Genomic DNA, 20,897 nt, shown 5'->3' on the forward strand with positions numbered 1-20,897 from the left:
TACAATTTTTACCCTGTTCGCTAATGCAGAAAATCGTTAAAGTTTTGTTATTTTCCTTTAAATATTTTTTTAAAATGTGTACTATGAAAACGAGTTGTTTGCATTTGTTTATTTATATATATATTATTTTTGACGTGTTTATAATTCAATATTATTGTTAACTATTTATTTTTATTTATTACTAGTATATAATTCTAACTTTGTTCATAATGACTTGCAAAGTTTTAAATGAAAAACCTTACTGTATGAATATTGTTGACATTATGCCGCTTGTTGTTTTTAAAGGACAATTTATCCCAGAACATAATAAAGGAGCTTTCTTTCTTAAAAAAAGAAAAAAAATACTGGTAGGTTGGCACCTATGAAGAAATTGGATATCTTTATATTCGTCACAAAATGGAAAGCCATTTTTTCAGTAATCCAATTTTCCTTTACACATGACAATCTTTTAGTACATTTTTATATCATTTGAATTTTTAAATTATTTTCCCGCCTTTCCGACCCTTCTTACCGGATTCTAGGTTTTCGTTTAGAACCACTCTACTGCTTTGTTTCACCCACCCAATGTGTAGATGTCGTACAGTACTGACGCCCCACACTGCCAGATACCGGACGATACGTGACCACTCTTTTTCATTTCTGGAAATTTATCTCCACTGGGACATTTTTGTAATTAACGCCACTTATCAAAAGGCCTTCCCCTTCATTTTCAGTAAATTCACAGCGGTTTTAAATACTTTATATACTTGTGCCATTTCGAAAGAAACCACTGGTTTGAATCCATTGAAACAAGATTTATTAACTACTCAAATATTTATAAACAAGCTTAGATAGTACGTAAGAATCGTGTTTTTAACAAATATTAATATCATCAATGCACTTATCATACTTGGAATTTGTGCTTGGAAATATTTTTGCTTTTCACTTTAATTGATCAATCTTTAAAAGACAATTAATTAATTTTTGACATTGTATACTTTTTTAGTTTTATATCTATTTGCCTGTCGGAACAGACAGGTACAGTGCGCGGGTGGAAATTTGAGACGCCATTATTGATTAACACCAGACATCGAACTACCTCGTAATCCCCACGGAGCAAACGTCTGACTCCCACTGATAACACGCCTAAATGGTTCTTTATCCCCAAACTCCTCACTTCCTAGTTGTCTACTCTTGTTTCTTTTTCTCAAAAAATCTCACATCAAAGGCGCGGATGACAATAACTGTATCAAAGTGAAGTACTGTAGACCTGACTGTGTTTGTTATATTTTTTGAGTCCAGATATTATTTATGTACTTTTACGTTTAGGGACAGGGATTGGGATAGAAGAGGCGGCCACAAGACCTTCTGTACCTCGATCTGAGTAGATCTACTTTGCTCTCCCGTTTTTTATAACTCACTGGCCTGCATCACATTGTTAATCAACCTCCATAGCCTTGCCAGCAGCTAGACCTTCACAAAACATAAAATGCATTCTGGGGTCTCCTTCTATGTTTACATCTAGTCTGATTGAGCAAATTAGTTTTTTCAATTAATTAATCTTTTTATGTAAGATTTTGTTTGAAATGAAAAAGTTAATGTCACGACCTTCGGTTAAAAGTAAATAAATAGTAAAATGCTGTAATGTAGCCGAAGGTCTTGGGTTCGAATCCCGTTCGTGACACTAACCTTTTTCATTTCAACCAAAACTTTACATAAAAAGTGTATATCTAGTTTAAGCCGAAACAGCTACATTCAGTTGTGTCTGGTTTATGACTCTTTTTTTCAATTCCTGCTGTAATTCTTCTTTTTTTCTCACCATCGCTTTCTATCAGAGCGTGAAAAAGTATGTAAGAGAGAAGGATAGAGAAAAATAAACGAAAAACGTTAAAGATAAATTATTCAGAAATCGTGAGATGCGGTCTAGTGTGATGTAGGTTTCAGAAAAATATTTTCTTTATCGTGCCAACGTTTCGATCTTTATTGAAATCTTCTTCAGGGCCTGGGATTTACAAACATTGTTTACATTTAACAAATACATTTAGGACGTGGAAAAGTGAATTTATACAATGCAAAATATATTTTTTATATTCAATCAAAGTGTTTCTACTCACTCAAAGTGTTTGTCTTCTGTGTAATTGTTAAGGATAAACAAGAAATAAACGGTATTCAGTTAATACGTAATCCTCCTCAAATTCTTATCTAAATCAACAAAAATAATGAACATTTCATTACTTATTTATTTTTGTAACTTTCAATTTATTTGACTTTACATTCTTCTCCGATGGATAAATGATTTGAATAAACTTTAATTAAAAGGATTTCTTTAACTGATTTTTCCTCCCAACTATTGTCAAGACAAAAATTCTAAAAGAAAAACTCCATAAAAAAGAGATAAGAGAAAAAAATTTACATAGCCAGGTGGGATGGTGTTAAAGGACAGTCGAAAGGTGGCAGAAGCCTACTTGTTGCTCCTCTCCTTCCGTGATAACAACAATCAACTTTACAGCTCAGCCGCAACGCACGGAGAACGTTGCTTGAATCATGCTGGCAATTTATCTTAGAGGGAATTTTCTGTCTGGGCACATAGACAGTGGCGACGTTTCATTCAAACAGCATTGAGACTAATAATAGTGCAACTTGTTATCATTTTTGAAATACTGTATTTCATTGTATTTAAATTACCCTTTTGTAATGTTTAAACAATAATGTATAAATTCAAAATTATTATAGGCATTCTAACTAAAAAATGTATTATTATGAATTTTTTAATTATAGTTTGTTTACCTTTCCTTTTCATAGATTTAAAGATTCGTTAAATTAAGTGTATAAATGACAATAAATGTAAGAAAATTCTAACAATAATTTTAATAACAATTATGTATAAATCTATTTAACGTATACATTTATAAAATATTTATAGAAAAAATCTTTAGTTGACTGTAGATGAATTTTAAATAAAATAATAGTTGATAGACTTTAACATTAATATTATTGTGTGGTGTTTAGTGACCGTTAGACAATGATTATTATCATTAATATTATTGCGAATTTTTAAATTATGTGGGTTGATTAGTGACCGTTAATCGATATTTATTTAGAAATCGTGAGATTCGGTCTGGTGTGATGTAGGTTTCAGAAAAACATTTTCTTTATCGTGCCAACGTTTCGATCTTTATTGAGATCATCTTCAGGGCCTGGGATTTACAAACACAGCATCAATTACGGAACAGATACATGTAAACTCAGTCGCAGCTACGCCTATATCATTAATCACATTCAATACAGATAACATACCTATATCATCACATTACATTTCACACATCAAATATTTTGCACATAGTCTAATTTCCCATCAATTCAGCTTTCCTTTTCCTATTTATCCCTTTCTATATAATCCTAAAAGGATAATCTGGCCGAACCATTACCAACACATTTTTTCCCTTCGTCAGCGCCTTTCACCTCAAAGAAGCCGACGCCTTGTACAAAAATGTCTTTTCTATACCGACATCCTTCCCTACCACTTCAAACTCCAACGTATATAAACACAAAATAGCAAAATCTCACTGGCACTCTCGACACGCAAGAATGGCACAATTACACAGAAAACAAACACTTTGAGTGAGTAGAAATACTTTGATTGAATATATAAAATATATTTTTCACTGTATAAATTCACTTTTCCACATCCAAAATGTAACTGTAATATGTAACCAATGTTTGTAAATCCTAGGCCCTGAAGATGATCTGAATAAAGATCGAAACGTTGGCACGATAAAGAAAATGTTTTTCTGAAACCTACATCACACCAGACCGCATCTCACGATCGCTAAATAAATATTTTTAAATTATATTGTTAAACGTAAATTTGTTAAACTCAGGCCCTGATGACGGCCTAATATACGTGGAAGGTGTTTAGAGATTAGTGACCGTTAATCGATAGTTATTCAGATATCGTGAGATCACACCCGACCGCATCTCACGATATCTGAATAACTATACGTGGAAGGTTTGATAAAAATATATCGTTTGGCTTTTCCCATCCCCTACAACTTAAAATGATATTATTATTGTTATTTTTGTTAGTAGCCTCTTTTATTAAATTTATTTTTTATCCTATTATTTATGATAATCCATTGACGGGACGACCAAACAACCACCATTTTTTTGTGTAAATTTATCAAATGCATTGTGTTATCATATTTAAAAAAAAAACCTTTTCATGTGTCTGTGCTCATATCGCATAAACGAAAAAGAATTATTTTATTCTTTCATAAATTAATGATTATGTCTATGATTGGTGCTCGTTAAAGCATTTTTTAAATAGTTATTTAAACTCGCACAATGTATGGAGACTTTTTCGAAGTAAATGACGAGTTTGGTATCAAGAACTGACTTAATCTGTGTGAACTTTAAACAACTTTCAATATTCAAAAAGTACGATATGAATTAGTGATGAATAATGACTTTAAACTTGATAAAATTATTATTTTTCTTTTGCGTTACTTGAAATGTTGCTTCCATACATAACAAATAACACAGTATGTCAACGAGAAAGCTAATATAGGTTTCTTATTATTATATTTGCATACCCAACTGTTGCTCAAGTCTAACATTTATCATAACAAGAAACAGCTTATCAAGTATACGAACAATTTATTGTTTTCTTGAGGTCGAATGTTATACCAAGGTAGGAAATCGCTGAAACCCGGAGGTTTTCATCGGCTCAAATAATAATATTTCACCGGGTATTGTATAACAGTAATATGAGCCAGTTACAAGAGGAAAACATTAATTTTCATTTTGTCTGACAAACTTTTTCGGAATTATGTTCCAGTGTAGGAGGAGGGGATTGTAACGAAATAAACAAAAAGGTATTTGATTTAGCTTATGACTCAGTATTCAGTTTTAATAATTTTCCATTAACAACAATGATAATTCGATGAGAAGAGGTAGGTAGAGATTATTTGTTTTTTGCACAATAGAAACTTGCATGAGTTTTCATGGACGTGGTTTTAACTAATAAAATTTAAAGATGGAAAACTGGATAAAAATGGAATCACAAGAGTTTAGGGACGTTCGGCTAAAACTTTTTTTCTCATTGCTGTGTGTTTTGGTTTTTAAATTTATTAACGAAATGGGTTCTTATTTCTTTGTTCTAATTAAAAGATAGAAAAAATAAAATGGTATGGCACGTAGGACTAGATCTGATTGCGCCGAGTAGAGTAAGATTGTAACTACGCGGTTTAATTGGTCAGCGCTGATGATTTAATAGATGAAGCTCGACCTATCCTGCCGTTGTTAGCTAGTACTAAATGAAAATACGCCAGATGAACGGCAAAAAAGGGCCGGAGGGAAGTGAGGCGAAGAGTGTTTTTGCATAAAAAGGGTCTTTTGGTCACTTGAGGCGTAGAGACCCATTGTCCCTGCCCTTATTGTTGTAACTCCCACTTCAATTCAAGCCGAGCTAATAATTATCAAATAAATACAAAGAGACTTATTTTTCTTCGATAAATAAACCCTTCCTAACTGTGTATATTTTGTTTAATATTAAGAGGTTATTTAATTTCTCATTACTCATAATTTGATCATGGCTTATTCACCATAACGAAGTTTTCTTAGCTACTATTCAATCAATTAAAACACACTTATTTTAACATGATTTGCTACCCGCTTGATAAAAAGATTGTAGTATGGTCAACTCGGCAGACTTAGTAGTTATCAATGCGTAAAATGCCAAGTTTGTTTATTTTATTTTAATTATATCATGTGATATTTGAATCCCTTTTTTATCTATGTTTCTTCGACTTTGAAAATAAAGCATTTTCTAATTTTACTATTAAAAACTGTATTTCTAAAATCTTATAATTCTTAACTTTCAAATTACTGGCTATAATTTATAGCCTAAAAATTAAAATTTAGAGAGAATAATGTATAATGCATTTATAAATTATTCTGTACTTTCTCTTAATAACTTACTTATAATACTTATTCTTATATAAAATTACTCATTATTAGTAAAATATTGCTTTAGTGCGTGTGTGGATTACACTTAATATAAATGTGGTGGGTTATTGACTATTACGTACATTTTTATCATTATTCAATTAAATAAGGTTTTTAGTTGAGATAAAAAAGTCAATGGCACGAGCGGGATTCGAACCCACGACCCTCGGCTAGATTGCCGCTACTCTACTACTTGAGCTATCGTTACTTCTATCCACTCGGACAACTTCCCATCTCAACCCCACCTTTTGAGTTTTCCCTCCTTTTTGCCATTTTTCACATGTATAATCTATTTGATTCTCGGCGACAAATGAAATGACCACGGAGAGCTTTAGTGAAGTATACTTCATTTTAACTTATGAAATTCACTAGTTTTCGTGGTCCGCTTGACCAATTAATATCTTTCAATTAATTAAGGTTTTTAATTGAGATAAAAAAGTCAGTATCACGAGCGGGATTCGAACCCACGACCCACGGCTAGATACGCCGCTACTCTACCCCTTGAGCTACGTGACTTCGATCCACTTTTTTATCTCAACTAAAAACCTTAATTAATTGAAAGATATTAATTGGTCAAGCGGACCACGTAAACTAGTAAATTATCATTATTCTGTTATTTATGTAAACTACGATTTTTTTATTGATGATTTAAAAAATGTAATGCCTCATACAAATAAAGATCTAATAATTGTGTATTCTTGGTTTTCGGATAATTATCTTTTAGTTATAAATAACAAAACGTTTGTAATTCCTTTCTTTTTTTAGAAGAAAACTTAATTTCGAAAAATGTAAAATTGTATTTCCTACTTGTTCAAACACCATTGATTACTCTGTGATACATGTGACTTATTGGTACTTACTAATAGAATAAAATATTTTTTTATTCTAATTTAGCTTTTAAATGTCAATTGTTTTAATTATTCGTAGCATCCGCAGACTTTTTCATAAATTACGAGTGTTGAACACACAGAGTGCTCTTACTAAAATCATTTCAAAGAAAAATCGCAAATTTAGCACTAAACAGTTTTGTTCAGAATTTAAGGCTATGAATTTAAATCGGCAGATTATTAAATTGTCTTATTGTATTGTTTTAAACACACAATCTTACCTTTCAAACTATATACATATTACTAGAAGAAATTATATTTTGAACGTTTCTTTATATTTACTTGACAACTTGATTTATTATAATTTTTCCTTAAATGTTGGCTTTATATAAAATAAGAATTAATTATAATTGTACCAAATTTCTGAAATTTAAAAAGATTGTCTATTTGGAATTTAATATTTTAGAATTACATCTAACAATTCATATTAGTTTTTATTTTATATTTAATTTTTTTTTAGCTTTTGAACAACTTGCTATTCATATAATGACAGCAGGTTAAATAAAAGGATGTATTTATTTCTTACAATACAAAAATATTATATTGGGCTGTTGAATAAGTGCTTAGCGTTTATAAATAATTTGATTTTATTCATCAAAAGGCCTGGAAAGAGATTGGTTACGTATTTTATTCGACATTTTTTTCGAGTTCTCGGATTTTTACAAGATGTTTTGTTAATTTTAAATGTAGGAAAAATAATGCATATTAACAATTTGATGCTTTTATATTATATATGTTTTATTAAAACGAAAACAGAAAAATTTGGTAAAAGTGGGGTGATGACGATTTGAAAGAAAGGAACAAAGTTCGTAAATGGTTTGCTCGGTTCTGAAGCGGACACTTTGATTTGGAAGACGCAAAGGGCGGTGTTTCTGCCATTACCAATGATAAAATTCAAGCTTGTTCAAAAATCACCAACACTCAATGACAGGACACAAACAGATTAGCATATGTTTAACGCTATCATTTAACGTATAAGCATTTCAACACGAATGTTTGTTGTAGCGTTATTTTTATTTATTACATGTTGACTGAGAAGAATTGTTGGACCAAATCTCTATCTGCGATTCCCGCTTAAAAATCCTGGTATTTGGATATGAAAAGTGTGCCCTTTCCAACAATGTTCAAAACAGAAAATACTGGAAAAAATGCAGCGATTCACCGTTAGCAACTTCAAAAATTTGATAACATCTCAAGAACGTAATATTTTGCATTTCGTGAGATTGGAAGGGGGTGATTTATTTTGAACTTTTTCCGTCCCGCCAAACGGATATAACGCTTACCCTCGCGTTTATTTGATAAAGGGCTATAAATTGTTGGTGGAACCGTATACGCCTGATATTGCCGCTTCACGTTTTCACTTATTCTAGGCTCTGAAAAACTGTATTAATAGGAAAAACATTACTAGGCTTAGTTCTGAAGAAAAAACACCGAGGAGTTAGTTGCTGGAAAAACCTGCGACATTTTATGACGATGTAATTACATAATTACATTGGACTTTATAGAAGTTCAATTTATACCAGTGCTTGAAATTTTCATTGAATTTACCAGTAAAAAACGCTATGACTTATTTTACGCCCCGATACTCTGTTGAATATGAAACTACAAAAATAAGCCCCCATCCATGTAGCGATACTAATAATTAGGTAGGAACCAATTTTTGAAGAAACAATTTTAACTTCAATGCTATCTAAGTTGTTGTCATTGCGATTATCACCTGTGATTTTGAATTTTTTTGCTTTTTGAACAAAAAAATTGAACATCTCCAAAAATCGAGCGATTTGCCTTTACCATTACGCACGTTTGTAGTGAGATGTGTTTAGGCTAAAACAACATCGAGGGTGCCATCATGAGCGTAATTCAGGACATTGTTTTTAACCATTTTCTGTACTCGGTTTTCACAATTTTCCAACACTTATTAAATGAGAGTGGAACAATTTTCGCAACAATGTTATAGTTCTTAGCTTAGCGTCCAACCCATATTTGGCAAAAGACAACCTTCAACGTTTTGTTAATGCATTAAAACATGGAGTAATGATTGCAAAGCAAATACGAACTTAAACAAGAAAACACATACCAGAATCAACTGTTACCCTGAATAATATTCCGACTCAGATCGAGTAAGGTATCTGGATATATTTTATAGAAAAATACTTACTTCTCCTCATGCGTAAACCTTTGTTTTGAAAATTAGGATAATCGTTTGATATAAAGTTTGACCAACGGTCATTCCTACCACATACAACAGAAACGTTTCTACCTCTATTTCTTATATGACCGATCTGGGAATATGCGAGTGTTTTCAGCCACCGAAAGGAAAATCAACGCAAAATCGAGTCTTGAAAACAACTCCATTATCCGTCTGGATCTCGGTGTTACATAATGCTATTTCGCTAATTGCTTATGCTGTTTACTACAGCAAAGATAACAAAATGATTTATTGATATTATTATTTATTGTTCAAGGAGTTAAATTATTAGGTTTGAACTACAGTTATACTTATGTAGTTTTGTTTAATGGGGATTAAGTATAAATCACACTTTGAAATTCGTTTTTAAGTAGATTTGTCATATTCTATTAAAAATAACCTAGTTTAAAGAGGTTTTGCAAGTGAAAAGGAAAATTTAATGTTTTTAGCTTGTATCTATGTTTATATATAATATGTATTTGTATTTTTTTTTTAGTAAATATAAAAGAAACAAGCAATAGATTGGCTGCTCGTCCATTGGAACCGAACGCCGTCGTCCACTTTAGCCGATTTTTGTCAGTTGTTGCTGCCCAAAAATTCTTAGTTTATATACAAATGGAGAGAAAGAAATAAACAAAAATATTGGAAGTTCCATTCATAACGCTATCCTCGACTACATAGTCTTACGCTAGACATCTCTCCGATGATAGAGCGGATTACGCATGTCCCAAAGAGCCTGGTTTTCCTCAACAGCACTTATCAATTTTTCGCAATCCATCAAAATGAAAAGGAAAATAAAAATATGTGGTGATTAGAGACCGTTAGTCGATGATTATTCGGAAATCGTGAGATGCGGTCTGGTTTGATGTAGGTTTCAGAAAAACATTTTCTTTATTGTGCCAACATTTCGATCTTTATTGAGATCATCTTCAGAGCCTGGGATTTACAAACATTGTTTAAATTTAACAAATACATATAGGATGTGAAAAAAATTGAATTTATACAATGGAAAATATATTTTTTATATTCAATCAAAGTGCCATCCAACGTATATAAACATAAAACAGCAATATCTCACTAGCACTGTCAACACGGCACGGAAGAATGGCACAATTACGCAGAAAACAAACACTTTGAGAGTAGAAAAACTTTGATTGAATAAAAAATATTAAATTCACTAATTTCGTGGTCCGCTTGACCAATTAATATATTACAAATAATTAAAATATTTATTGGCCAAGCGGGCCACGAAATTAGTGAATTTAATGAATTTAAATGAAGTATACTTCACTAAAGCTCTCCATGGCCATTTCATTTGACGCCGAGAATCCAATCCGATTACACGACATTTGAAAAATGGCAAAAAGGAGGGAAAATCCAAAGGTGGGGTTGAGATAGGAAGTTGATGTCCGAGTGGATCGGGGTCACGATAGCTCAAGTGGTAGAGCAGCGGCGTATCTAGCCGAAGATCGTGGGTTCGAATCCCGCTCGTGCCATTGAATTTTTTTTCTCAACTAAAAACCTTAATTAATTATAAAAAATATTGTTTGCTTTGTATAAATTCACTGTTTTTCCACATCCTACATGTATTTGTTAAATTTGAACAATGTGTAGTGATTAGTGATCGTTAATCGATATTTATTTAGAAATCGTGAGATGCGGTCTGGTGTGATGTAGGTTTCAGAAAAACATTTTCTTTATCGTGCCAACGTTTCGAACTTTTATTGAGATCATCTTCAGGGCCTGGGATTTACAAACAATGTTTACATTTAACAATTACATTTAGGATGTGGAAAAGTGAATTTATACAATGCAAAATATATTTTATATTCAAACAACTAATCTCTACACAGAAATACTAACATTTTTTCATGCTCACCAAAAAATAAGAACTTACAATGCATCAACAAAGAAATTATTAACAACAATCAGTTTGGATACTTATTGTAATGGTAGTTGGGTTGCTTTTTACAAGAATCTAAAAAAGTGCATTTTACTTTTTGTTCACATTTTTAATCTTAACCTGCTTAAAGACATATTTCTCGGGGTACTCTTCACTCCAGCCTCTATCTAATACCTCAATTCAAATAGAAAATTTGTGCAGAGAAATATGCACTCGATGCGGTCTGGTCCAACCTTCTCTCACACCCTTCTACTCCACCAAATGCTAAGTTCAAAGTTTTTAAGACAGTGTATCGCTCGATGGTTTGCTGTTTTCCAGGTTTGGGAGTATCAGCGGTTCGAACTAGTCGAACATTTTCAGGGATTTTTATTCGTAAATTGTTTCACCTCCCTAATTTCACACCTAACTACATGTTATACTTAGAAACATCAGCTGACCTTTTGTTTGTTTACACCTTCAAACTCAACCTTTTATATCTAAGAAGGACCCTCTCACTGTCAAATAATTAACAATAATTTATCGTGGTTTAAGGCACTCAGTTCTCTAGCCGAAGATCTTAATATTAACTATTGTTTTGCTTTAACAATCATGAAGACTGGTTTTCTAAATTTTTGGCTTTTGAATTATCCATCCGTAGGCATTTTGAACGTTATACCGAATTGGCACTTAGATCCAATAGATTTCTGCCCTACAAAGAACTTGATCATTCAAAGGCATTTTTCAACTTGTCCAATAATAATCTAAAGTTTTCTTCTATCAATTTAAGCTGGGTCTTCAAGCTCAGTAGCGAATTTATCTATCTTAGTTACTCTCCTCTAAGAGATGGTTCTGTTGAGCGCTGCTCACTGTATAACTCCTGCGCGAGGGAAGACCTCTTCCATTTATTGGCTGCGTGTCCCATTCTCTCGGAGTTTCGAGTTCTCTTTTTGAGAAATACTAGAGTTTTGAGACGTCGTTTTATCGCAAAACTTAATTCCCCAGATTATTCTCAGAGCAGTTTAATTTTTCATTTTACATTGAGAAGCACTAACAGTTTTAATCTCTAATTTAATTAATTTTTATTATCTTTGTATGTGCATATTAACTTCTACTCAAGTACTCAGTAGACCACCACCTCCAGGTGACGGTTAATGCTGTTTAAGAACTGTTTTTATTTTAATTTCAGTTATACTCCCTTAAGTATATAAATGTATTTTCTTTTTGTAAATAAAGTTCTTTTTTCATTCTCATATAGCGTAGTGGCTGATATGAGAATTGTGCTTGAGCACGGCGGCGAATATTCCGTAGGAAAGTTTTACTATTTATAGTAATGATATTTTCAAGTCCCTAGACGAGGCTCTTTGATAGCTATCCAACTGTTCCAAAAAGAACTCTATGTGGAACCACGGCGACAACGGGCAGTATAATGTGGTTGAGACTCGAGACCCCGAAACGGCTCACCTCGTGTTCTCTTCCACGGCCCTGTTTCTCAATCCGAATTCCTTCATTCTATCCTGTGACCCCTCCTAACCCTTGGTTACAAGGGGGGTATCCGGGCACAAAATAATGGTGACAATTGGGCGTGACAACCTCTCTAAAGCACAAGCTGTCTTATGTCGGCCTCAGGGTCGGCAGGGGCGGCGGGTGCCTTAGCAGAGTCACACGAGGGCCAGTGCACCAGATCCTGTCTACAAAGATGGGGGAGGGTTGTATGGCCATCTGTACCACGGGGTGACTCAACGTTTCAAAAACCAGCCCAGAGTCACATTGGGATGGACTCGTGGTGGCTTGTGGTGACGCCCCTGGCGGGAACTTAGACAGAGGCTGTCTTCTATCTGGGACCTTTCGTGAAGCGTGCGTATGGCCAATGTATTACCCCCCGTTCCTCACGGGAGACGTTGCGACCGGACGACAGCATGTAAGCGTTGAGGACGTCATGATCATGCTACAGTCCCTCGAATGCGTAAGTAAGCGATTGGAAAAGGGTAGTGATATCGGCGGTCTTTGACTCGAGTATGCTTTGCATTGTTGTGCGTATGACCGGCGTGGTACCCTTGGGGAAGCGAAGGATCGGACCACCTAGGCTAGACCTATGGCGTCCCTCGATTACGTGCAGCAGGTGTAGGCTGAGCTCGATAAGAGACCTTTTACCGTCGACAGTGCTCATCTAGGGGGTGGGTAGCAATCCCACTTTAATCCGAAACCGCTGTCGGGGCGTTCCCGAAAGTTTCTACGCTAGAGGAGCCTCTACACTCAGAGAGATAGAGTTGTCTTCTCTATCTTGGGAGTACGCGAGGGGGGGGACGGACTGATGTATTTCGGCCCGATGTATTTCTGATGTATTTAGCCCCTCGCGTGCGGCGTATGACCCGACGCACAATGCGGGCCCGACCATTCGGAGTGGACAAGCGGAGAGCGTGGCTACCGACCCTTAGGGGCCGGGACACCACTACACTAATGCTGCGGCGGTACCACTTTTCCGTCGTATGCAGAGGTGCGTCAGCTCTCATCTTGAGAATCAAAACGTCCGCATAGGCTAGGTGCGGACGTTAAAGATCCTCTTGTCTTGTTGACGATGAGTAATCGGAAACCCAAAAAGAAACTTCATATAAATGGGAAGATCAATTGATCTGAGCAAATATCAAAATATAAGTAAAATCTGTAAAATTGAAACTTAAATTTGTACAAAAAATCATTGAACCATCTAAAGAGGAATTGTTTTAGTTCTTTCGAATTTCAAATACCTTTTGAAGTCAACAGGAGATAATGTATTAATACTATGACTAACTTTTTCTTTATGGAGTTTTCACCCCACCTCCCACCGCGTACATTAACCCTGACAAAGTACATAATTTTAAACGAAAATAAAATAAAAACTCCCAGCCGAAGATAGCTGCCGGTTGCAACTTATTGTTAGATCAACTTAGGGCTGAAAAATTGCTTCGAGTTTACTGAAATCTTGAAGATATTTATTTGTATGAGATACCATCCCTTATTGATTGCCCATTTATCTTCGAAAGGTTTACATATTTTGTATGTGTTTTTGAATGAATGCTCAGTGGTCGGTCACTTTTATTTTTTGAAAACATCGTTAGTTCACAAACACTATGCGAGAAAGAAGACATTTATCTAAGCATAACAATGACGGGGGAAAAGGGAAATAGTGACTTAAATCACATTGAAAAATAATACTACATTTTTTTATTGCATTGATATTCTAATTGCTATTGTACTAATATTTAACGGTAATTTGGCTTGAAACAAAAAGGGTCATGATTTTCTGCAGATTAATTGATGTATTGATAATGTATCGACTAAATTTAGACTGCTACATCACAAAAATATACCAGCATTTTCTAAACAACATTTAATTAAAGCATTGTAATTATTAAGTTATTAACTAGTAGTAAACACTGTGAAACCAGCATTAATTTTGTTTATTCCTTTAAAAATATTATTCATGTTTTAACCCATTGTTTCCTTTTAGTTAAAATGTTAAACCAAAATATCAGCTATATTTAGCATAATTCGAATTTTATTATATTAAAACCTATTTTAATCTATTATCTATCTATTCTAATATTTACATGAAAAGTTATAGTGCAGTTTTTCTGAAAGTTTTGCAAGTTCATAAACTGTCTTGAGCAGATTTTAGTGAATTGATTTGCAATCATTAGTTAAAAATAATTATTTACTAAATCTTGAAATATACGAAATAATTTGATATCAGAACACAGATTGTTCGTCAAAATGCTTTTGTGTAAAATTAATATGAAAAACATTTTCCTCATTTCTAAAAATATAACGTAATCTCGTTATGACGAAAGTTGTAATTTGCCTCGTAACGATTATTTTAAAAATAACTCAAGATCTGGTTGTGAATAAAATGTTTTATTTGCTTTACTAATCAAGTAATATGTTTCTAAATAAACAATATATTTTTGTTAAGACAGAGTAAAATTCGAACTAAAAACAGTACAATGACAATTTTTAACAACAAGAAACGAAAAGATTTGTATAACTTTCTCATTAACGTACAAAACGTGATTTTTTCTTTTTATTGTTTGTTATAAAAAGCGTTTCTCATTGTTTATAAGGAGAAATTGAAAAGGTGCAGCTTAGGCAGCTTTCTAACTTTAACCAATCCTGAAAAAATTCCAGTTTCTAGGAAAAAAGGCGCTTTCATTCTAAGCCATTACAAAACGTTTTCCCTGAAATACCGCCTTAGTTGAAGGTTTAAACCCTTTTATATTATTTGTTATCCCGAGGCGAAAACACCGAGATCCCACTCAGCCCAGGATTTGCCGAGTAAGACATAAATCTTGCTTTTATCTCTAGGTAAAGGAGCAGAACGTAGCTAATCGTGCGTGATTTATTTGCTATTTAGTTCTAGGAAATTAGCTGACCGTCTTAATTTAAACTGGGCCCGAGTCCTCTGTGTGTTTCTTGAAAGTGGGCTCTGAGATTTCCATGTGACTTCACCCCGTGTCACCTTGTGTGTGCACTATTTTGTTGAGTTCACGCACATCATTTGTCTTCTTTAACTTAACAGTTAATGCTTTACACATGTAATCGATTTCAAGCCAAAAAACACGAAAAGTAGCAAATGTTTAAACAAATTATAACAAAATAACAACTGCAACATAATATCATCATAATAACTGATGGACAGCATTTTTTCGTTCTTGCTTACCCATACCCTTTTTGTGTATTTATTTGTATAAAAATGTATTTATTAGTCTGTAGAAATTTGTTACATGCAATTCACCCAAAACGTCTTTAATAGGTATAAATTTTTTTCATGATGTCACCATTTGAATCTATGTGTGGTGATTAGTGACCGTCAGTCGCTGATTATTCAGAAATCGTGAGATGCGGTCTGGTGTGATGTAGGTTTCAAAAAAACATTTTCTTTATCAATGTTTCGATCTTTATTGAGATCATCTTCAGGGTCTGGAAAATCAAAGTATCTGTACTCACTCAAAGTGTTTGTTTTCTGTGAGATGTGTCATTATTGTGTGTCGTGATGAGAGTGGCAGTGAGATATTCACATATCTACAGAGAAAACAAACACTTTGATTGAGTCTAAAATTTCTAGTATTGTATAAATTCAATTTTTCACAACCTACATGTATTTGTATAATTTAAACAATGTTTATAAATCCCAGGCTCTGAAGATGATCTCAATAAAGATCGAAACGTTGGCACGACAAAGAAAATGTTTTTCTGAAACCTACATCACACCAGACCACATCTCACGATTTCTGAATAATCATTTCAATGAATGACAAGTTAAAAAAATCTCTGATAATTATTTTTTGAAATTTCATATTTTCCTCTTTCCCCAATCCATCGATAATTTACTTCGCAAGTAAAAGGGACCCACTTAAAACGGAGACTCAGATATCGCCTGTGTAAACAGAGAAAAATGAGCGACCGGATGTATGAAAAAACGGCCCATTGCATATATAAATATTGAATGAAAAGGAAATGGGAAAGTTGAAAACCATCAGGGACGATTATAAAATCAAATTTTTTTCCCTCTCACTGAAACATTTTCTATGGGAGATTTTTCCATAAATTACTCACGTCTACGTTAACGCCGGGCAGCGGGAACACTTTAGTATGCGGATGTTCTTTCGGCACATAGCGGAAAAATTCAGCTCGGTCTTGGTACCACTTGACCGTGTACAACGGTTCTCCTTCCAGGTCGTATTTGCAAACCATGGTCGCACTCTGGCCTGGGGCGACGGCGACTGGTACGTGCAGAGAGACGTACCTCAATCCTCCGACACCTGCAACAAATTTTACAAAGTTACTCGGTTGTTTAAATGGATTTTAAGCACGCCAAACTTTCAGGATCGTGCTCGTGAAAAACATAAAAGTTTGCGTGTATAGGGTGTGGCAGTCTCCTCATTTTTCAAGTTTCCATAGGATCTCTATACAATTCCCGACACAAAAGGGAACTCAAGGATCTCTCGTACAATGGAAGGCCTGTGTTCTGGCCTTTTGTGATCGCGCTTAAAGCTATTATCCTTTAACGAGGGTGTCTGTACCTGTTTCTATCTCATTAAGTGAAATTTCGAAAGGACCTTTTATTCTCATAGTCGTTGACGAAAATTGTAAATAAAACAAGCTAATAATCATATGTTAATCAATTTGAATCGTTATTTAAACTGAGGATATTCAAAATAAAAAAATGGCTATCCTGAAAAATTAGCTAACAATTATAAATAAAATTTGTATCTTCATGAATTCATTATTAAAATTCATGTGCCTTTAAAATATCGACTTTGGTCATAAAACCGCAATTGAACACATAAGACGGACGTTAAAAGCAACTGAAATGTAATAGTTCAATTGTTTTTAAAGCACTGAGAATTATTCATAATTTCGATTTAAATATCTTTTAGATGATTAGTCGGAGATCGTGAGATGCGGTCAGGTGTGACGTAGGGTTTAGAAAAACTTTTTCTTTATCGTGCCAACGTTTCAATCTTTATTGAGATCATCTTTAGGGCCTGAGATTTACAAACATTGTTAACAATTAACAAATACATTTAGGATGTGGACAAGTGAATTTATACAATGCAAAAATATATTTTTTATATTCAATCAAAGTATTTTTACTCACTCAAACTGTTTGTCTTCTTGTGTAATTGTGCTATTCTTGCGTGTCGTGTTGAGAGTGCCAGTGAGATTTTTTTTCACTAATGATTACACGTTTCGATCTTTATTGAGATCATCTTCAGTGCCTGGGATTTATAAACATTGCTTCAATTTTACAAGTACATGTGGGATTAGAAAAAATGAATTTATACAATGCCTTGAAATTTGCGATAAAAAAAAGAATTTATAGAATGCTAGAAATTTGAGATAAAAAAATGAAATTATACAATGCTAGAAAATTTTAGATTAAGAAAAAATATACAATGCTAGAAATTTTTAGATTAAAAAAGTGAAATTTCGAATATAATTTTGTAGCATTGTATAAACTCAATTTTTTTAATCTAAAATTGTCTAGCTTTGTATAAATTAATTTTTTAAATCTACAATTTCTAGCATTGTATAAATTCATTTTTCACATCCTACATCTATTTGTTAAATGTAAACAATGTTTGTAAATTCCAGGCCCTGAAGATGATCTCAATAAAGATCGAAACGTTGGCACGGTAAAGAAAATGTTTTTCTGAAACCTATCACACCAGACCGCATATCACGATCTCCGAATAATCAATGACTAACGGTCACTAAACACGATACATATCTTGTTAATGTTATTCTACTATACAAGACCAACGATACGGTTTATTTTACAAGGTGTCTCGTAATATTACAATATAACTTGTTTACATAATGGAGGCGTGTGGAGTGAAAAATCTAAAACTTAAACGTTTTCAACCATTTTGGTACGCCTGCCCTCGCTGTTTTGGTATATCACCAAATATGGTGTATGGTTTTTGTTTTATCAGTGCATCATAAAGTGAAAAGCCGAAAGGCGCCTGACAGACCAAACCAGAGAGGATAGACAACCAAAGAAACTATTAACATTAAATTATTTGAACTAAATCATTTGTTGTTCTGTTATATTACATGTAATATAAATTAATGTTAATAATATTTTGGCTGTCTGCATAGTAAGGAGCAAGAATAATACTTCTTTTAACTTTTAGAGTACAACTATCTCCTAGAAGTTTTAAACCGGTTAAATGCAAAGCCATTTGGTAATAAATAAATCTTAAGGAGGATGTTGGCGATTTTAAGTTATTATGATTTCAACATTTTAACAGTAAACATGGAAATACATCACCAATCCATAGTTTCATACATGCAGACCCTGGATGATTACATTTCCCCTCTTCAACTTCCTCGTTAGTTCTTCTACACTCCTCTCACTTTTGTGTTTTCCTGACCTTTGAGCGGTTGTGCGTTTTGTTCAGAGCTTTTTTTCAGTCGTGCAAAGGTCGCAAAACTGAACCCCCTGGCTTTGATCTATTATAAAAATAACCTAAGGATGGAATGACAGATGGCCATGTGTTAGTGCGCAATCATCCCTCAAAGAGAAAAAATTAACCTTGTGATGCAAAACTACCCTGCGTGACGTGCCATTTACGTTTTTTAACCGTATATTTTCACGTTTTCTGACAAATATGCATATTCACGTTCTACGTGTTTCAAGTATTTCGTAATTAATTTGCCTTAGAAAATTGCTGATAAGATTATTTTATAATTCAGAGCGAAGTTTATTGGCATAGGAACAATTCAAGAATACTATCCGTCCTACCGGATTCATCGCAGCTTTATTTCCCATAAGAAATCGCAAAAATATTCCTGTACATGTTTTATAATTGTGGAGTTTAGAAACTACAGGGGTAGAAATTTTGCGTGTCGCTATGAGATACAGGAATGTGTTCTCCTCCTCAGAAGTCTTACGTTCGACATTTTGACATCATGTCAAAGCAGTGGAGACTAAGACAAATTGGCAGCAATCTGGGAAGTTTTTGATTAATTAGTCAATAAATGTACTCGTCTTTACGACATGAGTGCATAAACCACGATTGTTCAAAAGCTAAATCTATTTCAATAGCGATGCTAATTGATTCAGTATGTACGTAATTAATCTACGAAATAAAAATCGTAGTAAATCAGGATCTTGTATTGTGCGATGAAAAGACCTTCTGTAATATCGAAGTAGTCACCAACTTATGAAATTCATTTCATTTGTCGCCGAGAATCAAATAGATTACACGGCATTTGAAAAATGGCAAAAAGGAGGGAAAATTCAAAAGGTGTGGTTGAGTGGGAAGTTAGTGTCCGAGTGGATCGAGGTCACGATTGCTCAAGTGGCTAGAGCAGCGGCGTATTTAGCCGAAGATCTTGGGTTCGAATCCCGCTCGTGCCATTGACTTTTTTATCCCAATTAAAAACATTAATCAATTGTAGTAACCAACGTAGAATTAAACTTCTGTTGATTTGTATCATGCATAATATTCACCTCTTTAGGTCCTAATACGGTTCCTGACTGAAGAAGAATTCTAGCGGAATATAACAACAGACAGTTGGTATACATCCCCAAAAATCTTGTTTAGAATGCACAAAATATTATATATATAGGGAATTATGGGATTCTTTTACTACCTTCAAGTAGGTAACAAGTAACAATGAGCAAGGTAATATATACAAAATTAAAACCAAGTGTGGAAAAACACCCATTGGTACTACTCCAAACTTCTAAAATATTGTCTGTTTAATTGATACTTGTGTCACTTTCACTATCATCACCGACACTTCCTAGGAGATCTCGCGTCCATTGTCTCTTCAGGGGAGGGTTTGAGGGGATTCGTCGGGATGCCAGGTTTCTGATGCGCTGATTTACGGTGGTTGGGAGGTTTTTATGAAATTTACGGTAACGGGAACGGAATTCGTCTTGAACGAAAGGGATATGTAAGTCTGTATGTATAGTTAGGTTCGATACCTAAAATGGAGCATCTATTATTTTTTGTAGTTTTAAGGACTGGGCCGTTTGATTACGGTGTTGAAATGTTTGGCTGAACCCCACACTTCCGTAAGTCCATACCGGCTTAACTATGGTGTTGTAAGGTTTTTAATTTTGAGAGGTAAATTAGAACGTTTGGCAAGAAGAGCTGTATATCATGTCACAACCTACAGATGTTTCAGTCGTGTGTGAGGATTCCACGTTAGGCATTTGTCAATGTACGGACGATTGTCCGAGGGACAGCACCATGTCCACAGTTGGGAGGGGAATATTATTTAAGAAAACCGGAGGGGGGAGATATTTTTATGAATATTGAAGGTAAGTAATGTGGGTGGATTTGTCTGTGTCAAATTATATCAGTTTTTTTTTATATTTTTTTTACACCAAGTCTCTAGTAGTATGAGGTGTTGTTGGAGGTTTCGAGTGGAAATGATAAGGTCGGAGTTGATAGGGGGAATT

General features: G+C 33.9%; 1 protein-coding gene across 1 annotated transcript in view; it reads right to left on the reverse strand.

The window, feature by feature from the left end:
* The window catches only part of LOC106660788, a 666,377-nt gene that overhangs the window by 175,035 nt on the left and 470,445 nt on the right, over positions 1–20,897 (reverse strand). The window contains exon 3 of the mRNA XM_024225950.1: positions 16,532–16,737. Within this exon, the coding sequence (XP_024081718.1) occupies positions 16,532–16,737 (206 nt within the window). The remainder of the gene's footprint in view (positions 1–16,531; positions 16,738–20,897) is intronic.

The sequence above is a fragment of the Cimex lectularius genome, unplaced genomic scaffold, assembly GCF_000648675.2.
Source record: "Cimex lectularius strain Harlan isolate CLEC.00 unplaced genomic scaffold, Clec_2.1 scaffold81, whole genome shotgun sequence".
Lineage (NCBI taxonomy): Eukaryota > Metazoa > Arthropoda > Insecta > Hemiptera > Cimicidae > Cimex > Cimex lectularius.